The sequence below is a fragment of the Prionailurus viverrinus genome, chromosome A1, assembly GCF_022837055.1.
Source record: "Prionailurus viverrinus isolate Anna chromosome A1, UM_Priviv_1.0, whole genome shotgun sequence".
In the NCBI taxonomy this organism is placed as follows: domain Eukaryota; kingdom Metazoa; phylum Chordata; class Mammalia; order Carnivora; family Felidae; genus Prionailurus; species Prionailurus viverrinus.
Window position 1 is genome coordinate 144018218 of NC_062561.1, and position 21272 is coordinate 144039489.

A 21272-nucleotide genomic window follows, 5' to 3' on the forward strand; every position below is an offset into this window, starting at 1 on the left:
TTGAAATGCCTAGTTAACAGTTCAGAATATTGCCTTGTGAGGTTTGACTAGAGATGTGGTTGATGTGAAGACCCAGACAGAGTACACGGCTCCAACCCCCACAGTCCTCTGATTGGCTGTTTGATGGAAATGGATCCCCTTTAAAATTGCTATACACCTTAAAATGATCTATAATAAACAGTTCCCCAGTAACCATTATTATTTGTAAATTGAAATGCATTGATCATTCAGAAAAGATTTCTTGCAAAATATATAAATAAATGTAACTGCATATTCTGTAAATATACTTAACATTGCTAGACCAGACCGTCGATGACGGGCTGCTGTATTTCAGTACTGTGTGTCAAATTTATTAGAAATTTAAAAAGAAAAATTTCTGAGGGACTCAGCTGCCTTCGTTAGTTGGCTTTAAAATGTGTAATAAAATGGGAGACAATATCTTCTCATAAATACATGGAATCAATGTGGAAAAGTAAACTATACAGCAGACAAGATTAAAGAACACCAGAGTGTACCAGAGTGGTCACCGAGTGAAATTATCTTCCAGTATAAAAAAAGGGAAGAACTCTATACACCCAGTTCTAGTTAAGTATGTTTCAATTAAAGATACAGCTCTCTCTCACTCCTGGCAAGAATTAATTGGTAATGGCACTGCTTCTTAGCAGTGCAAAAATATCCTGAGAAATTATTCAGATTACAACAGAAGACAGGGCTTTCATCACTAAGTTTTTGCACAAAACACAGCTTTAGATATCATAAATAAATTAATTTAAGAAGCAGATAACCTTCACTGTGTTGAACACAAAAAGGGGATGTGACCCAGACATTGTTAATTCTCCCATTGGCTAATATCAGAAAAAAAAGATTGCATTAAGTGTCTATTTATAACTTTCTAGTTAACTATGGCCAATAATATACATGGAGGTAATTTGTAGTTCAAGTTTTCATCTCTTTTTTTTTCCCCAACTAGCTACAAGCTGAATTCTAAAATTTACACTGAAATATACAATTCCAATTTTCAAAAGATCATCCTCCTGGAGGAGGAATGATATTCAATTTTTTTGTGCGATCTTGATGCAGAGCCCAAACAGTCCTATGAAGAGAGACAGTGTATTTTTTAATCAATTGGCACTGAAATTTAACTTTTCTTAGCTGCATTCTAGTAGCTTGGCCAAGTTATCTCGTAACTCTGTTAGTTCAAATATTTTTCCATCAAGAATTTCTAAGAGTGTCTTCAGGTTATTGCGAAAAGCTTCTTGTTCATTCTGACTTTTCTCCAGACGTTGCTCTAAGTCAGACAGCTGTCCCTCCAGGTCTTTGTTCCGAATTTCTACTTCCTTTAGAAACAAAAGTGTGATATATATACACAGGTCAGTTCATGACTTAGAAAGCAATATAACTTTTGTTATTACTAATATTCTGGTAGTTAATGCACGTGGACGAGTAGGAGGATGAGTTTCTGAATCTCAAGGTAGTACCATTTAAAGAGATTTTGAGAATTTTGCCATCTGAGAAATCCATGCGTTTTATGGACAGGCTTGTTCATGAATCCATCCATCCACCCGACAAAAACTTGCTGATTGCTTACTTTGTGCTAGGCAACCCTTCAGGCACTTCAAATACTTAGATAGGATTAAAGACCCATTTTGTGGATTAGCTACATCTCATGTCAATTTCTGCCTGCCTATTCTTCTTATTGCACAATTGCGAACACACTCAGGTGAAAGCAAACAGAGAAAAAGACAAATTTTTTTCTCCTCATTGGCAATTCCTGAGAAAGATTGTGGGAAGACAACAACTTTCTAAAATGTGGTGTTAGGAACCTCTGAGCATGTTCATTATTCTTTGTTTGGCCTATCAAATGGATCGAGGTGGCAGAGCAAACAGCTCAAGGGCTAAAAACTATAGTCAAGATGTGTAATAAGTATACATACGAGGGAATTAGAAAGCTGACATTCCAATATACTGCAAATCATGGAAAGAAGAGAAAACGACAAAAGGGAAGTAAAGGTACATGACAAAATTTTTTTTAAAAAACAGAATGAAGTCCAGCATACTTAAAAATTAGAAGTTATTACTGCTCTAAAAATGTTCCTAAGCATAACAAATATAATAAGTGACTCTAAAACACAAAAGGACATAGTGAGCTAGAGACTTAAATTTGGTTAAAAATTCTAAATGAGAAAAACGGCAGAAAACAGACTATTAACACTTTAAATAAGCTATTCAGATAAGCAATTCATAGAAAGTTATATATTCTTTCTGGAAAGCTCATTTTTTTTTTTTTTTAAAGTAGGTTCCACACCCAGCATGATGTCCAACACAGGACTTCAATTCACAACCCAGAGATCAAGAGTTCAAAGCTTAACTGACTAAGCCACCTAGGTACCCCAGGAAACCTCACTTTTTAAATTTTTCAAATGTAATTTATTTTTGAGAAAGAGAACACAAGCAGGGGAGAGAGAGAGAGAGAGAGAGAGAGAGAGAGAGAGAGAGAGAGAAAGACACAGAATCCAAAGCAGGCTCCAGTCTGTGAGCTGTCAGCACAGAGCAGGGCTTGAATCCATGGACTGTGAGATCGTGACCTGAGCCAAAGCCGAACACTTAACCAAGTGAGCCACCCAGGCGCCCCTTAAATTTTTTAAAAGTTTATTTATTTTTGAGAGACAGAGACAGAGCATAAGCAGGAGACGGATAGAGAGAGAGGGAGATACAGAATCTGAAGCAAGCTCCAGGCTCTGAGCTGTCAGCACAGAGCCCAACACAGGGCTCGTTCCACGAACTATGGGATCACTACCTGAGCTGAAGTCTGACGCTTAACCAACTGAGCCACCCAGGCGCTCCCAGGAAAGCTCACTTTTACATCTGAGAGGAATTAAGTGATTGACACAAATTATATTTACATATATAAATTATATGGAACAAAGACAAAATTTTGGTGTTAATACAATATGAATCAGCCCGAGAAAACATTATGTTTCAAGTGTTAATGCATCATTTAAGTGTAAATCTCTAAAAAAATTACAGCAAGTCTAAAGGGTGGTAGAACACTTTTTTTTAATTTTTGAAAGAATCCGGTAAATGTTAAATGAAAAAAACAATACCAAGCAGCAGAGTGCAAATAGACAAAAATTGGTATGCATGAGGACAACCACTGGAAATTACTGTACATAATAGGAAATGGTTGCAGTTGTTAGGATTATGGGTATTTTTACTTTTTATATTTACTTCTCTTACAATACCTGTAAAAATTCAACTTTTGAGAAAAATAACTGGGAATTTGGCTTGAATACACAGAAGAAAGTAATCCTGATCTAGGATTCTGAACATAAATGTTCACTTATTCTGACAGAAATAACTAAGAGAAAGGCCTAAGCAAGAATGTCACAGAGGAGCTGCAAGAACCTGGGAAAATATAATAAAGTAATACAGCAGCTCAAATGAGTTATAAATGAAGAATTTAAGAAATCCCAATCTAATATTAAAGCATTTACTGATGAGCGGCACCTGGGTGGCTCAGTTGGTTAAGTGTCCGACTTTGGCTCAGGTCACCATCTCACGGTTTGTGGTTGGAGCCCGACGTTGGGCTCTGTGCCGACAGCTCAGAGCCTGAGTCTGCTTCAGATTCTGTGTCTCCCTGTCTCTCTGCCCCTCCCCTGCTCATGCTCTGTCTCTCTCTCAAAAATAAACAAACATTAAAAAAAAGTTTAAAAAAAAAAGCATTTACTGTTAGATATTTCCCAGTATGTTTCTAATCTTTTTCCTTTGAATAATCCACAAAGAGAAGATAAGTAAACTGAGAGCAGGATCTGAAACCAACAAAATACTTATAAATTCATAGGCACATTCATGGAGGCTCCAAACTATGAGGGAGAAAAAAGAGCCTGGGATCAAATGTAAAAATTCCACTCATGATTGCACAGTATGCTCTCTTGCTTGCTTAAACAATAAGCTTAAGAGTAGAATGTTTCCAACTATAAAAATAGACCAAATGTCATTCACTAGAAAACACCCACTTCACCAGGCACCACCCATTATGCCCTCTAAAGCCTTCCTTAAAATGAAAGCCTTCTTTGTTCTCCTTGCCAATCAATGAAACATCCAAACATTTTCAATGGAAGCATGCAAAACACCAAATTTCCTCAGCTATTAAAATTGCACTGTTCTCTCTAGACAGAGTTTCATACTCTCAACCATTTCTCTGATTGGAGGAATTTTAGTAGGCAGGTAACAAAAGGGATCCAATACAGTGCTGACAGTGCTGGTCTATTCTGAAGCAGAGAATATAATCCTAGAGCAAGAATGGCCAACGCTGTGCACATGGGCCAACACAAGGCAATTGGAGCCCTGGTTTGTGGGCACTTCCCAGTAGTCCACCTTATGTCCATGTTTTCCAAGCCTCTTCTTGCCGTTTATTCTCACTCCTAACTTATTCTTCTACTTATAACCACTTGTGTGCTACTAATTTCCTCTTCTCCTTCCCTGACAGGTAACCATGTGCCAGGGGCATCCAGACCTGGTTCAGTCCTCATAAAGCAATGGAGGCCCTTCGAATGTTTTAAAGGGCAATAATTCAAAGTATAAAGGGGTGTCTGGGTGGCTCAGATGGTTAAGCATCCGGTCCTTGATTTCAGCTCAGGTTATGATCTCATGGTTGGTGAGTTCGAACCCCATGTTGGGTTCGGTGCTGACAGTGCTTGAGGTTCTCTCTCTCCCTCTTTCTCTCTCCCTTAGCAATAAATAAATATTTTAAGAAAAAAGTATAAAATCTTAATGGGTAGAAGGTCACTTTCTGTGTTAGATATAGAGCCTAAACACTAGAGTGATTAAAAAAATTTTTTTTACAGAGGCTCCTGGGTGACACAGTCGGTTAGGCATCTGACTTGCATCTCAGGTCATGATCTCACAGCTCATGGGTTCAAGCCCCACGCTGGGCTCTGTGCTGACAGCTCAGAGCCTGGAGCCTGCTCCAGATTATGTGTCTCCCTCCCTCTCTCTGCCCCTCCCCTGCTCACACTCTTTCTCTCCCTCTCTCTCAAAAATAAATAAACATTAAAAAAAATTTATACAATTATTACCATCATAAATGGGACCAGATCAGGTTCATTTTCTAACAGTTTAAATCCTGCATTTTTAATCTAAATAAAAGTTACAGGAAAATTGTCTTGGATATCTGATTCACATCTTAAGCTGATATAAGTAAGATATACTGCCCTATTAGATCATCAACCTTCATATGTAACAAGACATATATAAATCATCAAAACAAGAACTAGTATTTCAACAGAAAAAAAGGGGCAACAGACACACACACACACAAATTTTGAAGAAGAGCTATTTAACAATTATTTACTAAGCATCTTCTATGTACTAGAAATAGAGATAAAGCAGAGAATAAACAAAGATGGTTCTTGTTTGAATGCAGCATGCAATCTAGATTGAGGATACTTGCAACAAAAAGCAAACAAAACAGACTTCCGGGAAGCTGAAGTAATGGTGACTGCATATAATGAAATCTCCTAACCATCCTCCCTAACTAAATAAATCAATGACAAGAATAAAACCACACAAACTTCACAACTTCAAAGTTACTAGAAGAAATAGAACAATACAAACTTCAATTTCCAGCAAAGACATTTCCCAAGCTTTCTCTCTTACCTGTCTCCCAAAAAGTGAGTGGTTTTAAACTAAGAATTTGTAAACTACCCAAAACTGCCACTCAGTCCACCAAATACAAAGATGTGACATATCTTCATCTACGGAAACTATAGTAAAATGAAAACAGAAAATGAAACTCTAGACACTTCACTGAATGAAAATACAAGTCCCCACAAAAAACCAACTATGAAGCACAAGAAAACAGAAGACTCCACTCGAAATTAAATATCATCAAACAGGGCACCTGGCTGGCTCAGTCAGAAGAGCATGGGACTCTTGGGCACAAAGGTAGCTCAGTCAGTTAAGTCTCCAACTCTTGATTTCGGCTCAGGTCATGATCTCATGCTTTGTGAGTATGAGGCGTAAGTTGGGCTCTGCACCAACAGCGTTGAGCCTCTTTGGGATTGTCTCTCCCTCTCTCTGCCTCTTCCTGGCTTGTGCTTGTTCTCTCCCTCTCTCTCTCTCTCAAAATAAGTAAATAAACTTGAAAAAAATATTTTTTTTGAAAAAGGGAAAGAGCATGGGATTCTTGATCTTAGGGTCATGAGTTTGAGCTTCATGTTGGGTGTAGACATTACACCCAAAATAAACTTTAAATACTGTCAAGCATTCAAAATAGAGCCCGAGTCAGATATTAAACACAAAAAACAGAAATGGGCCAAAAAAACAAAAAAAAATGAGGAGTGATTAAAGCTTGATAGAAACAGAAGGAAAAGGCAAAATCACATCAGAAATAAAGACTGAATTATAAAATAAAAAAATACATTTGCAAAAAAATACAGTTTATTCAATTATTATTTTTCAACACTCAAGGGAATGTGGGGTGGCTGGGTGGCTCAAGTCAGTTAAGTGTCCGACTTCAGCTCAGGTCATGATCTCACAGTTCATGAGCTCAAGCTCCAAGATTGGGATTTCCACTGTCAGCTTGGAGCCTGGAGCCTGCTTCATATCCTCTCTCTCCCTCTCTCTCTGTCTGTCCCCTGCCCGTATTCTCTCTCTCTCTCTCTCTCTCTCTCTCTCTCTCTCTCAATTAAATAAACATTTATATTAAAAAAATCAGAGAGAAAGTGGTTGAAACAGAAGACAAAAAAATCCAATCCAGTTATGTATCACTGGAGCTTCTGAAGAAGAAAACACCCCAATAAGACAAAGTTAATATTTAAAACTTTTACACAAGAAAACTTCCTGGAAATAAAGGCAGACCTGAATCTACAAATTAAAAGGGCCCACCAAGTACCTGAGAAAACTGACCCTCAACAATCAATTCTCAGAATTATCTTAGTAAAACTATTAGATTTTAAATATAAAGGAAAAATCCCCAGGGCATACAAACAGAATGGGTTCTAAATTTCCAAGGCCAGGCATCTAGACTGGAATAGATTTTTCAAAAGAGACATAAAAACAAGGTAATAGTGGAGCGGCATTTTCAAGAAACTCAAAGAAAGAAAATTACAAACCAAGGATTTTATATCTACCTGTCACCCAAGTACTATGTCTTTTAAAAAAACAGCTTAAAACCATAAGCTCTTCAGGAACCATCCACTAAAGATAAGCTTCATCCAACCAACAGATTATTGTCGAAACTTCAAAGAAAGGACCATGTACTATATGTAATATATATCAAAGAATAAAACAAGGACGGATGATGGTTAAAAAATAATATAAAAATGTTACTAGGGGTGCCTGGGTGGCCCAGTTGGTTGGGTGTCCAACTCATGATTTAGGCTCAAGCCACGATCTTTCTTTTATTTATTTTTTATTTTTTTAAAGTTTATTTATTTATTTGGGGGGAGGGGAGGGACAGAGAGAATCCCAAGCAGGCTCTACACAAAGCCCAACGTGGGGTTCAAACTCATTAACTATGAGATCATGACCTGAGCTGAAATCAAGAGTTGGACACTAAACCGACAGAATTTATCCTGCCCCTTTATTTTTTGTAATGTTTATTTATTCTGAGAGAGAGTGAGAGAGAAAGTGTGCACAACTGAGCACACAAGGGAGTGGTGGGCGGTGGGATGGGTGCACAGAGAGAGGAGGGGTAGAATCCCAAGCAGGCCCTGCACTTTCAGAGCAGAGCCTGATGCAGGGCTTGAACTCAAAAACTGTGAGATCTTGATCTGAGCTGAAATCAAGAGTCAGACACTCACCTGAGAGAACCACCCAGGCATCCCTTTATTTTTTGTAATGCTTATTTATTTACTCTGAGAGAGAGACAGAGAAAGCAAGCAAGCAAGCATGAGCTGGGGATAGGTACAGAGTGAGGAGGGAGAGAATCCCCAATCCCTGAAGTGGGGCTTGAACTCACAAACTGTGAGATCATGACCTGAGCCAAAATCAAGAGTCAGAATGCTTAACTAACTGACTCACCTAGGCACCCCTAAAGCACCTTCTTTTAAACACCTCTTGCATACAAGGTAAATGAAACCAAAATTACAGAATTTCAGGAAATAATGATAATGAAAATACTAAATACCAGAATCTATGGAATACACTTTAGAGCAACAGAGGAAAATCTATAGCCTTACACATGTATAAATAAAAGTGAAAGAATAAAAATAAAGGAATTAAATTCTCTTCTTAAAATGCTAGAAAAAGAATAAAAAGTCAACCAAAATAAAGCATGAAGCAGGAAGAGTAAAGATAAAAGGAGAAATTCATAAGGTAGAGGACAGAAAGACAGTGACACTGATGAACCAAGCCAAATATTTTTAAAATAATTTAACAAAATAGGGGTGCCTGGTTAGCTCAGTCAGTTAAGCATCTGACTTCAGCTCAGGTCATGATCTCACAGTTTGTGAGTTCAAGCCCCGCACTGGGCTCTGTGCTGACAGCTCAGAGCCTGGAGCCTGCTTTAGATTCTGTGTCTCCTCTTTCTGACCCTTCCTTACTCGCACTTTATCTCTCTCTCTCTCTCTCTCTCTCTCTCTCTCTCTCTCTCAAATAAACATTAAAAAACATTTTTTTTTAGGGATGCCTGGGTGGCTCAGTTGGTTAAGCATCTGACTTCGGCTCAGGTCATGATCTCACAGTTTGTGAATTTGAGCCCCACGTCAGGCTCTGTGCTGATGGCTTGGAGTCTGGAGCCTGCTTCAGATTCTATGTCTCCCTCTCTTTCTGCCGTTCCCCTGCTCATACTCTGTCTGTCTCTCTCAAAAGCAAATAAACGTTAAAAAAATTTTTTAATTTAACGAAATGGACATACCATTGCTTAACTTTACTTAATCAAGAAGAAAAGGATAATGAACAACTATATAAAATAGGAGTTCTTGCTGAATATATGAAAGCTAGATGGAAAACTTAAACAGTCCAATAGCTACAGAAGACAGAATAATCCAGGAACTACACAAAAAATGCACCAGGCCCCGATGGTGTCAAAGGAGAGTTTTATTAAATGCTCAAAGATCAGACAGTTGCAATATGACACCCATGACGCCATAGCACAGAAAATGAAGAAAGTGTATGAAGTATAACTGAATTATAACTTTAAAAGAAATTTCTTTTAAATTTTTTTTAATGTTTTATTTATTTTTGAGAGAGGGAGAGACAGAGTGCAAGCTGGGGAGGGATAGAGAGAGAGAGGGCGACACAGAATCTGAAGCAGGTTCCAGGCTCCGAGCTGTCCTCACAGAACCCGACACGGGGCTCAAACTCACGAACTGTGAGATTATGACCTGAGCCGAAGTCAGGACGCTCAACCGACTGAGCCATCCAGGCATCCCCCCCAAAAATTGTTTTTTAAGGGGCACCTGGGTGGCTCATTCGGTTGAGCATCTGAACATGGGATTGTGACCTGAGCTGAAATCAAGAATCAGATGCTCAACCGAGCCACCCAGGCACTCCTGAAGTATAACTTTGTATGAAGTATAACCTTGATACCTAAATCTTATAAATATAGCTTCCCCACAAAGGAAGAAAATTACAGACCAATACTACAAATGAGTATCATGTAAAAATTATAAATAATAAAAGATGAAAATCTAAAACCACATTAAGAGAATAATATATCATAGATAACGGTACTTATTCCAGTAATGCAAGGGTGGTTTGGTATTAGAAAAGCTATTAATAAAACAAAACATATTAATAGATCTAAGGAGGGAATTATGGCTATCTCCAAAGATACTTAAAAAAAGCCATTAACAAAATTCTTGGTAAAAACACCCAAGAAAACAGGAAAGATAGTCTCATAATATGATAAAATATATTTTAGTGTTAAATCCAGCATTTTAATTAATGGAAAAATAAAAGAGGCATTTTCACTAAGATAAGGGACAAAATAAGTCCTTAACTCCACTACTGTTTAACACTATACCATTGTTTTGTTTGTAATGGTTATTTATTTATTTTGAAAGAGAGAGCACATGTGCAAGCATGTGAGTGGGGAAGGGGCAGAGAGAATCGTAACCAGGCTCTGTGCTGACAGCACAGACGTGGGGCTCAATCTCATGACCCTGAGATCATGACCCCAGCCCATATCAAGAGTTGGACACTCAACTGACTGAATCTCAGAGGTGCCCCTTTACTACTGTTTTTAAGGTGTAATTTCACAAGAAAAATCAACAGAGGCATAAGAATTGGAGAAATAAATAAAATTACCTCTGTTTGCAAATTATGTGTTACCGTACCAAAAAAATCTTACTGAATCAGTGCAATAAATGACAAAACAGCCTCAAGTAATAAAATAGTCAGGTAGCAGCATATAAAATAAGCATACAGAATTCAACATATACACACAATAATCAAATACAATGATAGAAAAAAATCCCATTTGAAACAAAACAAGACAAAATATGGATAAACAAGAAATATGCAAAAACACACAAAAAACCTTAAAACACTCCTAAATAAATTTTAAGCAATCCCAATAAAAGTTTTTTATAGAGCTACATTTTTAGTTGACACAAAAACTGGTATTGAAGTTAATACTGAAGTTCATATGATAAAATAAATATGTAAGAATATTTAGAAAAGCAATGAAGAAGAAACGCTGTGAAGATTAACTGGCCTTCCCAGACATTAAAGCTTCTACAATTAATGCAGTGTGGTACTGACACATGAATAGAGTGACCAATGGGGTGGAACAGGAAGTCCAGCAATAGATCAAAATACACATAGAAATCAAGTATCGCCAATCTCTGGAAAAAAGAATGATGTTTTAAATAAATGGTAATGAGATAACTGGACAGGCATTTAGAAAAAGATGGAATTCAGGGGCGCCTGGGTGGCGCAGTCAGTTAAGCGTCCGACTTCAGCCAGGTCACGATCTCGCAGTCCGTGAGTTCGAGCCCCGCGTCAGGCTCTGGGCTGATGGCTCGGAGCCTGGAGCCTGTTTCCGATTCTGTGTCTCCCTCTCTCTCTGCCCCACCCCCGTTCATGCTCTGTCTCTCTCTGTCCCAAAAATAAATAAATGTTGAAAAAAAAAATTAAAAAAAAAAAAAAAAGATGGAATTGGATACCCATCTCATACCATACACAAAAAAATAAACCCCAAGTACTCGAAGATCTAAAGGTAAAAAACGAAACCTTGTAAGTACTAGAGGGAAATATGGATAAATTCCTATATCATCTCAGTTTAGAAGAGTTATCTAACTCTATTATTCACAAGCCACAAGCAAGTAAAGAAAGGAATCAATCTGACTACTACATAATGCAACACTATCTTGGAAAAAGTAAAAAAAACAACAAACTGGGAGAAAATATTTGTAATGTAATCAGATATATAAAGAACTCCTGAATACAAAGAACTCTTGAAAAAGGACCAAAAATCCTACCGAGAAAAGGCAAAAGACATGAACACTCAATCCACACATGTACAAAAAGATACTGAAAAGATCTTTAAGCTTATGAAAGAAGTTTATGTGACTCATAATAATATGAGATACACAAGAGATACCATTTTTCACCTATCACACAATTAAGTAGTATAACAACACATTTTGTTGGTGAGGCTATGGAGACACATGCACTCATGCTGGTGGTATGAGTGAGCACTGCCACAATTCATTATGGAGGGAAACTGGACAATATTTAACAAAACTACTTATGTGTTTATCTTCTCACTAAGAAATCTTGCTTCTAAGAATCTTTCCTGTGGGTGGCTCAGTCAGAAGACCATGAGATTCTTTTTTGTTTTTTTAGTGTTTACTTATTTTTGAGAGAGAGAGAGAGAGAGCGAGCATGCGTGAGGGAGGGACAGAGAGAGAGAGAGACAGAGAGAGAGACAGACAGACAGACACAGGATCCAAAGCAGGCTCCAGGCTCTGAGCTGTCAGCACAGAGCCTGATGTGGGACTCAAACTCACAAACCACAGGATCATGACCTGAGCTGAAGTTGGACACTTAACTGACTGAGCCACTCAGGTACCCAACCATGATTAGTGTACAGATTACTAAAAATCTATCCTGAATATACACCTCCAATGATAACAAAATACCTATGCACAGTATTACTTGTAGTATTGTTGCAGAACACTGGAAATAGCCTAAATACCCATACAAAGGAGTGGCTAAATAAACTATCAACACATAGAAATGAAGTACTATACAACTGTAACAAACATGAACAAGATCTGTATGAACTGACAGAGTGATCTCTACAATATGTTTCAGGTTAAAAAAGCAAAGTGCAAAAGAATAATCTAGTGGATGTAATCATTTAAAAAAGGGGAGGAGAGGGTAAACAAATAGATCTGTTCGTTTGTGTAAAAAGAAACAGAGAAAGGATCAACCAGAAACTAATGTGACTGGTTACCGACGGGTGGCAGATGGATACGGGGGGTGGGAAGAACAGGACAGAAACTAGGGTAGTCTGGACTGAAGGGGCTCATACTTCTCTAAAGACATCTTTCTGAATAGTTCTGATTTTTGGAACCACACTAATGTTTCATATACTCATTAAATGCATGCTATAAAATGAAGAAGAATGGGAAATAAAATACATTTAAAATGGAATATGACACAAATAAACATAAATGTGTTTCAAATGAAGAACCTAGCCAATTGCAGAGGAGTGGAAGAACTCACCCAATAAACTTTGGATACAGGCTAAGGACAAAAAGAATTATACTGATCTCTAGTTGGTAAGGATTTGTTTGTATTTTCTTGCAGTGGTTTTATTTAGTAATTCAACAACTATTTTCTGTGCTTTCTGAGATTAAAAAAGTAAGTAAATATACTGTGGGTAATAAGAATCAGGTTTCTCAGTATTTTTTAAAATTAATTTATTTATTTTGAGAGACAGAGAGTGTGAGCAGGGGGAGGGACAGAAAGAAAGGGAGAGAGAGAGAGAATCCCAAGCAGGCTCCACAATGTCAACGCGGAGTCCGACACGGGGCTCGGACTTAAGAACTGTGGGATCATGACCTAAGCCAAAATCAAGAGCCAGGTGCTTAACTGAGTGAGCCACCCAGGTGCCTCCAGGTTTCTTGGTGTTGGGTAAACAAGTTGCAGATATGAATAAGGAAAAGGCTAAAATGAACTTCATAGTATTAGACTACAGTGGGAGGTATGGGTAAGAATTCAGTTTAAAAGACATATATACGTACCTGAAATGGACATAATGTGGTATGTGTGTACTTCTAGCTCTGTTTATTAAGATGGAAAAGAAACAATGCCAACTTAATAACAAGAAGCTTATCTAGTGCTCAGGTTTTGGCTTCTAAATATCAATCTTTGCTAAAAGAAATTTCTCCTTGAAGAAATAGCTAATACCAAGGCTAAAGTTGAAAAAATACAAGATGAGCCTGGATTATGTTGTACTAAAACATAAAGAAATTCTTTAAAGAATTAGAGTGTCATATCAAAAGGAACCAGAAGCTGGAAGGGGTTTCAACTGGCCAAATGCGGGACAATTCAAACATCAAAATAAATATACATGACAACTAAATGCAGTATGTGATTCTGGAATAAATCCTGGACCAGAAAAACAATTTTTAAATTTTGCTATAAAGGAGATTATTAAGACAATTATGGGAATTTGAGTAAGGTCTGTAGATAGATAATTTTTGATGGTTATAGAAGAAAATGTCCTTACTCTTATAAAATACACACTGAAGTGTTTAGAGGTAAAAAGATACTGTATCTTGGGGTGCCTGGGTGACACAGTCGGTTCAGCGTCCTACTTTGGCTCAGGTCATGATCTCGCGGTCTGTGAGTTCGAGCCCCGCGTCGGCCTCTGTGCTGACAGTCGGAGCCTGGAGCCTGCTTTGGATTCTGTGTCTCCCTCTCTCTCTGCCCCTAACCCACTCACATTCTGTCTCTGTCTCTCTCAAAAATAAATAAAGCATTAAAAAAAAAAAAGAGAGAGATACTGTATCTTAAACGTATTTTCAAAGATTTCAGGAAAAAGATATATGTGTATATGTATATGTATATATATATATATATATATATATATATACACATATACACACACATACATACACATAAAAGTGTATATATGTATGTATGTATACACACATATGTATGTATGTATGTGTGTACGTATATATATACATACACAGATAGAGTTCCAGAATGGTAACACAAATACGGCAAAAAATGTTAACATTTGGGAAATGTGGGTGAAAGGTATATGAAAAAAATTTTTGTATTATTCTTGCAAGTTTTTCTGATCTGAAATCATTCCAAAATAAATTTTGAAAATAAATAAAATCATTTCAGATACTGACAATGGCTACTAGGAAAATAAAACATGGTAATATTACAAAGAGTACCTGGGGTGGGGGGAGTAGGGGGCTGGGAGGACCTTGCAGAGCAGTGCTTAAATTGAGAAGTTGGAGAAATTAACACGTGAGCCAAGACCTAAAACAAATAGGGACCAGCGCATCTGAAGGTCTGAAAGCTTCCCTGCCCTATTCCATGTAGGTTGTTTTGATAAGCATTTTTGATACTTGGTGAAAGAAAAGGTAAGCATTGATATTCACTATTCCAGGAGCCAGCTTTAAAATTCAATTACTGCTCAGTCAATGATGAAATACATTTAGAAGTCTGATATGAAAAATCACCTGTTGGTTTCTCTGGGACAATGTAAATGTGTATGTAACTGGAAAAATGTTTTTAAAGAACTGTCAGCCACTTGACTGCCTGGAGCAGTGTGGTGCTAATACAGAAAGAACAGAGACTTTGGAATCAAAACAAATTCAGGCCTTACTACTTTCTAGCTCAGTGTCTTGTAAACTTGTTAACACCTCCGAACTGCTGCCTTCTCTTTGAAAATGGGGTTACCACATTTGTTATTGTGAGAATTAGCTGAGAATTAGAGCGATGGTATACAAGTGCTTAGCAAAATGCCTGAGGCATAGCAAGTACTCAGACAATGACAGCCCGAAACAAACGAACAAATGGCAAAGCCACACTGATTTCTTCCACCTCCTCTAGCCCTGATTACATGCTTCATCTTTTAGTTCTACACCAGGCTTTCTCAACCTTGACACTATTGACATTTTGGGCCAGATAATTGGATGTTTAGCAGCATCCTTGACTTCCACCTACTAGATGTCAATAGTACAGTCCTAGTTGTGAAAATCAAAACTGTCTCCATACATTGTTAAACGTCCCCTGCAGCACAAAACTGCCCCCAGTTGACAACCGCTAATTTACACAGATCATTAAAATGTAGGAACAACATTTAATAGGGCTAACCAAAACAAACCACCTCCTTTTTCTCAGACTGCTGAAAGTCAAATGACGGGAGAGAGAGAGGGAAATAGTTGATGCTCTATAAAGAACCCATTTCCACTGTCAAAGAACTTTACCTACTTAAAGAGAGACTGGACAAGTTAACCTATACAAGCCTCAGTTTCCTCCTGTGACTGCTGCATGGAATAAATGCACGATATAAGTAAAGTGCTTAACACAGTGTCTGGTGCAAGTGAGCACTCAATTAATGCTGGACATTCTCATTATAATTATGGTACTCCTTTTAATACTGGGCTTTCAGGTCCCACTCATCATCACTCAGCCCAAATTCCTCACTCTGTACATACATTTATTTCTACTCCCAACTCTAAAGTGGCCCTAACCTCTCTTTATAGAGGCAGCTAACCACTGGGGTGTAAAAGTACCTGAGGTGCCAGGGCACTTTGATAATGAATTCTAAAATTCTTCCCTAACCACTGACACAGGATATACATATGTAAATGAGAGCCAAGAAACATATTACTTATGCAAAAAAAGTGAGTAAAATTAATTCGTATAAAGGAAGAAAAACAGTACTAACTTGATTTCCATTAGGGCACAACTACTTCTGTAATTCATGCTAAGTAGTTCAGTGTTAAAAAAAAATGAGAACTCCTCAAGTGAATGAAATCCATTTGAGAAATTCTCTTTAAATTCAGGGTATTTTTTATGTTACAAAGTAGAAATTTCTAAAATAATTTACTGAAGACAATTTATAAATGACCATCTATGATGATCATATGCTACCTAGATAAAGGTATCAGGTAATTTTTGACAAATCAAAGATTAGGCCCGAATGAGAAGTCCTGGAAAAGAAAAAGGACTGAGAACCTACGAAATGAAATTTCAGAGAAAAAAGTCATTACTATGTGAAAGAATGAGTGATGCCTTGCTGTGCAGAAATGAATCAAAACGTCATTACAGCTCACCTGGAGTTTCTGAGTCAAAGAGTCTCTCTGTTCTTGTAATTCTCTGGCATTATCAATTTCTTGTTTTAATCTTTCTATTTCCTAGAAAAAGTACAGCAAGGTCTTTAGCAACAATATTTAAACTAAATCAAGGAAAGAGAAAGTCTTATTTTTTCCTGAAATCATTGTTCCAGTCCCTGGAAAAAAATAATTAAAGAAACATTCCTTTATACTGACTAAATTTTAGAGGGCTGATTTGTCTTTATGGGTATGGTGGCTACTACATGATAATCTTAAACAACAAGTACACTTGTGGGCTTTGAGACAGCACTGCTTAGAAACAACCATCGGAATATGTTATGGTTGTGGATATAATTCTTTCCTGGGATGTTAAATCTTCTGACCAGAAACCAGAGAAAGCAACAGTGTATAAAATTCATTTAACCTCTCCTGGTTTTCTGTTGATTTTATGAATGCAACTCTCATACAGAAGGCAAGAGGCAGCATCTCAGTCTGACTGCCTCATCATTGTTCATAACAGCAGAAATAAGGAAGGAGAAAATATGAACAAGCTTAATATTAATCAAAAAAAACAAACAAACATTTCACACCCCTAAACAGCATCCCACAACCTTACTTTACTCCATAAAGTACCTGCAAATCTGACATAAGCTCAAATATTTTGTATACATATGTTAGCCAGATTACAGATGAGTAAAAAGTAGCAAATACCTCTTCCTTCACTTTCAGCGTCTCTTCTAGTTCTTGTATTGTCTGATTTAATTCTGTCTTATGGGTATGCACTGCATTTGCTTGGCTACTAACACATTCGAGCTCAGTCACCTAGAATGAAAGGAGAACACAGGTAAGTCATATGACTACTTCAAAGGATTTCTTGCTGAAAATATAGTAACTCCTGATAGTTAAAACATGAATTCTGAAGCAACATATGAAAATCAATTTTGAGAAATATTAAGACACTTATTGTAGAATGAATAGATTCTTTAAAGACACGAATCTAGGACAAGGAAAAAAGACTAGGGAAATAATTATTTATATGGCTTGGTCATGGGCAAAATCAGGAAAACTTAAAATTAAATGATTAATGATAGCAGAGAATCCCTATAATGAAGTTTTCTTTAAAAATTTCCTATGAAAACATATTCAAAATCAGATATAGCCATCTGCCTTCCATCTGTAGCTTTCAAATTATACATGGCTTCTGAAAACTGGCCTTGCAGAAGTGAGAAATTTTTCAAATACATTTCCAAAATGTTAAGAGAATCTGGAAGAAAAGATATGCTTAAAAATACAACTTAAATCATTCTATTACTAGAATGACTTCATATCAATAGTGTCTCTGTGGCAAAAGATAACATTTTTTAGTCAATAACAATGTACTGAGGGCCCAAAGAGCTACCTAATTTTTAATAAGCACTTGGTATTTTCTGAGAGAACAGAGAAGGGCAGAGTCCCTAAAAGTTATCCTGTCCAACAACACTGTTGGATTTGACAGTCAAAAGAGACAGAAGTCAACATAAAAACATACATACACCTCCAATCACAGCTCTTTACATACATCGGGAGCTCATACATTTTGGGTGACTAGACTGCAGTGAATTCTAGACTGCTAAAGAAACATAGCAAATCCTTCTCTTTCACATTTTCCAAGTATCTAATTACACTCCACAAATGTCACTCTACCTTTCTTAACACTTTTGTCCTTTCTATTCATGTACTAATAGCCTTGTGCAGACGCTTATCATCCAGGCCTAAAGAACAGCAATGGCTTGCCACAAGACTTAACTGTAATCTATTTTTACCTCTTCTGCAAACTAACATTCATCTGTGATCTTTAACTCCCCCATTCAAAGCCTTTCAAAGCCTCTTTTTTTTTTTTTACATCAAATCTTAACCCTCAGGTCTTGCATATACCAGTCATAAACTACTTAACTATCCTCATCATCCAAGACACTCACAGTATGTGATATATCACTTTTCCAACTAAAAGCAGGCAAGTCTCCTTGTCCTAAGAACAAACCACTCTCAGGGTGCCTGGGTGGTTCAGTCGGTTAAGTATCCTAACTCTTGATTTCAGCTCAGGTCATGGTCTCATGGTTCATGAGATCAAGCTATGTGCCAGACTCTGTGCTAACAACAAGAAGCCTACTTGGGATTCCTTCTCTCTCCCTCTCTGCCCCTCCCTGGCTTGTGCATGCTCTCTCTCAAAATAAATAAATAAAACTTTAAGAAAGAATAAACAACTCTCGTACCCATCTTGCTGGATATGAATGTCCTCTCTTACCTCTGAGGCCATTCAGACTTCATCAAACCCTCTACTCTCAGCTCCGCAAGCACTTTCACCAGAAAGCCATTCCTATCTACTCAATCTGTCAAGGCTCTCCTGTCCTGTGGTCCACAAAATGAAATGTATTGAAAATCTTGGGAATTATTTCCTTATTCTTCAATGTTTATTAGTTTTCTTTGTTCAATTGATAATAAATTCCTTACGGGGAATTCCAGTTCTCATAATGATGGAGTTGTTTTTATTAAAAAAACTTTCCCATAGATAACAATGGCAAACCATGAACGAAATGTAAAATTCAACTGCTCGAATGCCCTGGTTAGTGATCAAATAGAGCAAAAGACTAAAAGATAGCCTGAGGAGCCTGATGATTTGGGGACTCCTTAGAACAGCTGAAACAGCTAGAAATTGAGGGAACTGTATGAAGAAAGCCCCAAATAAGCATAGAGACTTTTTCCAAGTCTTTGGTCAACCCTTGAACTAAACATGCACAGGTAAGAATCCAAGGAGTCCAGCATGGTGGGGTATGGGGAGCTGGAAGGCTGAAAGAGCTAAGGTGGTAGTGCTCATGCTCACCATAGAGAAAACAGTTTGAAGTTTGAGTCCCACCAAATTAGAGGACATTGGTTATCACCTCAAGCTTCCCACTGAAGCATCCAAAGGGTTACGCCTTAGAAATAAAGATTTCTCAGGACTAGGGGATTCTCCAGAGGGTTAAGGGCAAAATTAAAATAAAACAACTCTAATAATGAAGCGTAAGTCCACACCTTCACAAATTCGAGGAAATCTGTAAGTCATTTAACTGCTTGCTCAAATAAAAAACATCATTCAGAATAAGATGAGAGCATCTATAGGCAGCATAGCATCTAATTTTTAATGTCTAACACACAACTGAAAATGACTACACATGTGAAGAAATAGGAAAACGCAACCTGTAGTTAAGTCAAAAAGCTGTCCTTATACCTGGCCAAAATTGCAGTTAATTCAGGCCAATGGGAAAGGATACCTTGATGGAAATCAAATCTATAAAAAGGAAGGAAGAGCACTGAAAATTATAAACATGTGAACAGAAAGATTTCATTTCTTAAATCTTTAAAATTCAATTAATTATTTACAACAAAAATTCCTTAAGGGCAAGGATTACTCAATAAGGAGATATGATAGTTTTTCAATGAATATTTATTGGCTCATGAGTTAAGTGTTGTGAGTTAATTTTTTTTATTGTGGTAAAGAACACATAATTAAATTTATCATCTTTACCATTTTTAAGTGTACAAGTATACTCAGACCATTGTGAAAAAGATCTCTAGAACTTTTTCATCTTGCTAAATGGAAATTCTATACTCATTAAACAACCTTCTTCTTCTTCCTCTTAAGTTAACCTTTATACATATAATAGGATGATATTTATTCAGGTTTCTTACTCTCCCTCCTTGTGTCTATTCCATTTCTATATTATTTCCCTTGTCATTCTGGTCCTATTACATTCCTTAAATTGTGCTCTGGTAGTAAGACAATTTCCTATTGTCTATGAAGTTCACTTGTTTGGCATCCTTTCTAAAAAAGGAAATTAGTGGCATCTGCTTCCTGTTGGGTAAATGTAAATGCTTTGAGCACAAAAAAAATTCTTCACAAGTAATTGTTTGGGCTTCTGATATTATTTATACTGGGGTTTCTGATTTTCTTTTCCTATATGAATTTCAAATGCAGGTGCTCCCCCACTTTCTGAGAGCTTGCATTTATGCCACTTCACTTTTATGAAAGACCTAGATTAGTATGGTAATGGTGTTTTTTGGTAAAACTGAAAATCATCTTCAGATTTCTGTCAAGTAGCAAAAACAGACACTAATGTAGGTCTTTTGTAAAAGTGAAGTGATATGATGTGAACTTTAAAGTAGGGGATACTCTTTGCTTTATGCCACTTGAGCTTAGGAAAGGTTTCACAGCAATGCTTTATTTTTGGATAGTGGGGGAAACCTGTGTAACCGACTATTTTTTCTTAAAATTTTTTTTCATGTTTATTTTTGAGAGAGAGACAGATCGAGAGAGAGAGAGATCGAGTGAGCATGAGTGGGGGGCAGGGGGACAGAGGATCTGAAGTGGGCTCTGTGCTGTCAGTAGACAACCTGATGCGGGGCTCGAACTCATGAACCATGAGAACATAACCTGAGCTAAAGTTGGCCTCTTAACCAAATGAGTCACCCAGGCACCTCCCAACTTTTATAAAGCGTTTCCTACCTGTATATTTTAAGTTGCTCTTTAAAAAAAATATTTTTTTAATGTTTTTATTTATTTTTGAGAGAGTGAGAGAGAGACAGAGCGTGAGTGGGGAAGGGGTAGAGAGAGAGGGAGGCACAAATCTGAATCAGGCTTCAGGCCTGTCAGCACAGAGCCCCACGCAGGGCTCAAACTCACAAACTGTGAGATCATGACCAGCGTTGAAGTTGGACGCTTAACCAACTGAGCCACCCAGGCACTCCTGTTCTTTTTTTAAAAAATAAAAATAAAATAATAAAAGCATCTATCATTAACTCAGTGCAACTAAATGTCAATTCACTTTCTCAATTAATTTTCACAGGAATTCTACACAGTATCAATTATTATTTCTATTTTACAGATGAGATTACTGAGCAGAGGACATAACTTACCAAGATTTTCACAGATAATGACAGAATAGAAAATATTTTCTTAACTAAATAAACCCACTTATACTACCATCTATA

General features: G+C 37.2%; 1 protein-coding gene across 9 annotated transcripts in view; it reads right to left on the bottom strand.

The window, feature by feature from the left end:
- Window positions 1–21272, bottom strand: part of HOMER1 (homer scaffold protein 1) — a 149715-nt gene that overhangs the window by 8033 nt on the left and 120410 nt on the right. For 7 of the 9 annotated variants that reach the window (XR_007150337.1, XR_007150335.1, XR_007150333.1 and 4 more), the window contains exons 7-9: window positions 16977–17087; window positions 16266–16346; window positions 1144–1337 (exon numbers count right to left, since the gene is read on the bottom strand). Coding sequence is in view for 5 of the 9 variants with exons in the window: in XM_047849832.1 (XP_047705788.1) it covers window positions 1149–1337; window positions 16266–16346; window positions 16977–17087 (381 nt within the window). In the remaining 4 variants the exon portion in view is untranslated. Of the gene's footprint in view, window positions 1–961; window positions 1338–16265; window positions 16347–16976; window positions 17088–21272 lie in introns of those variants that run through there. The other 2 variants (XM_047849868.1, XM_047849817.1) reach the window with 1 other exon arrangement.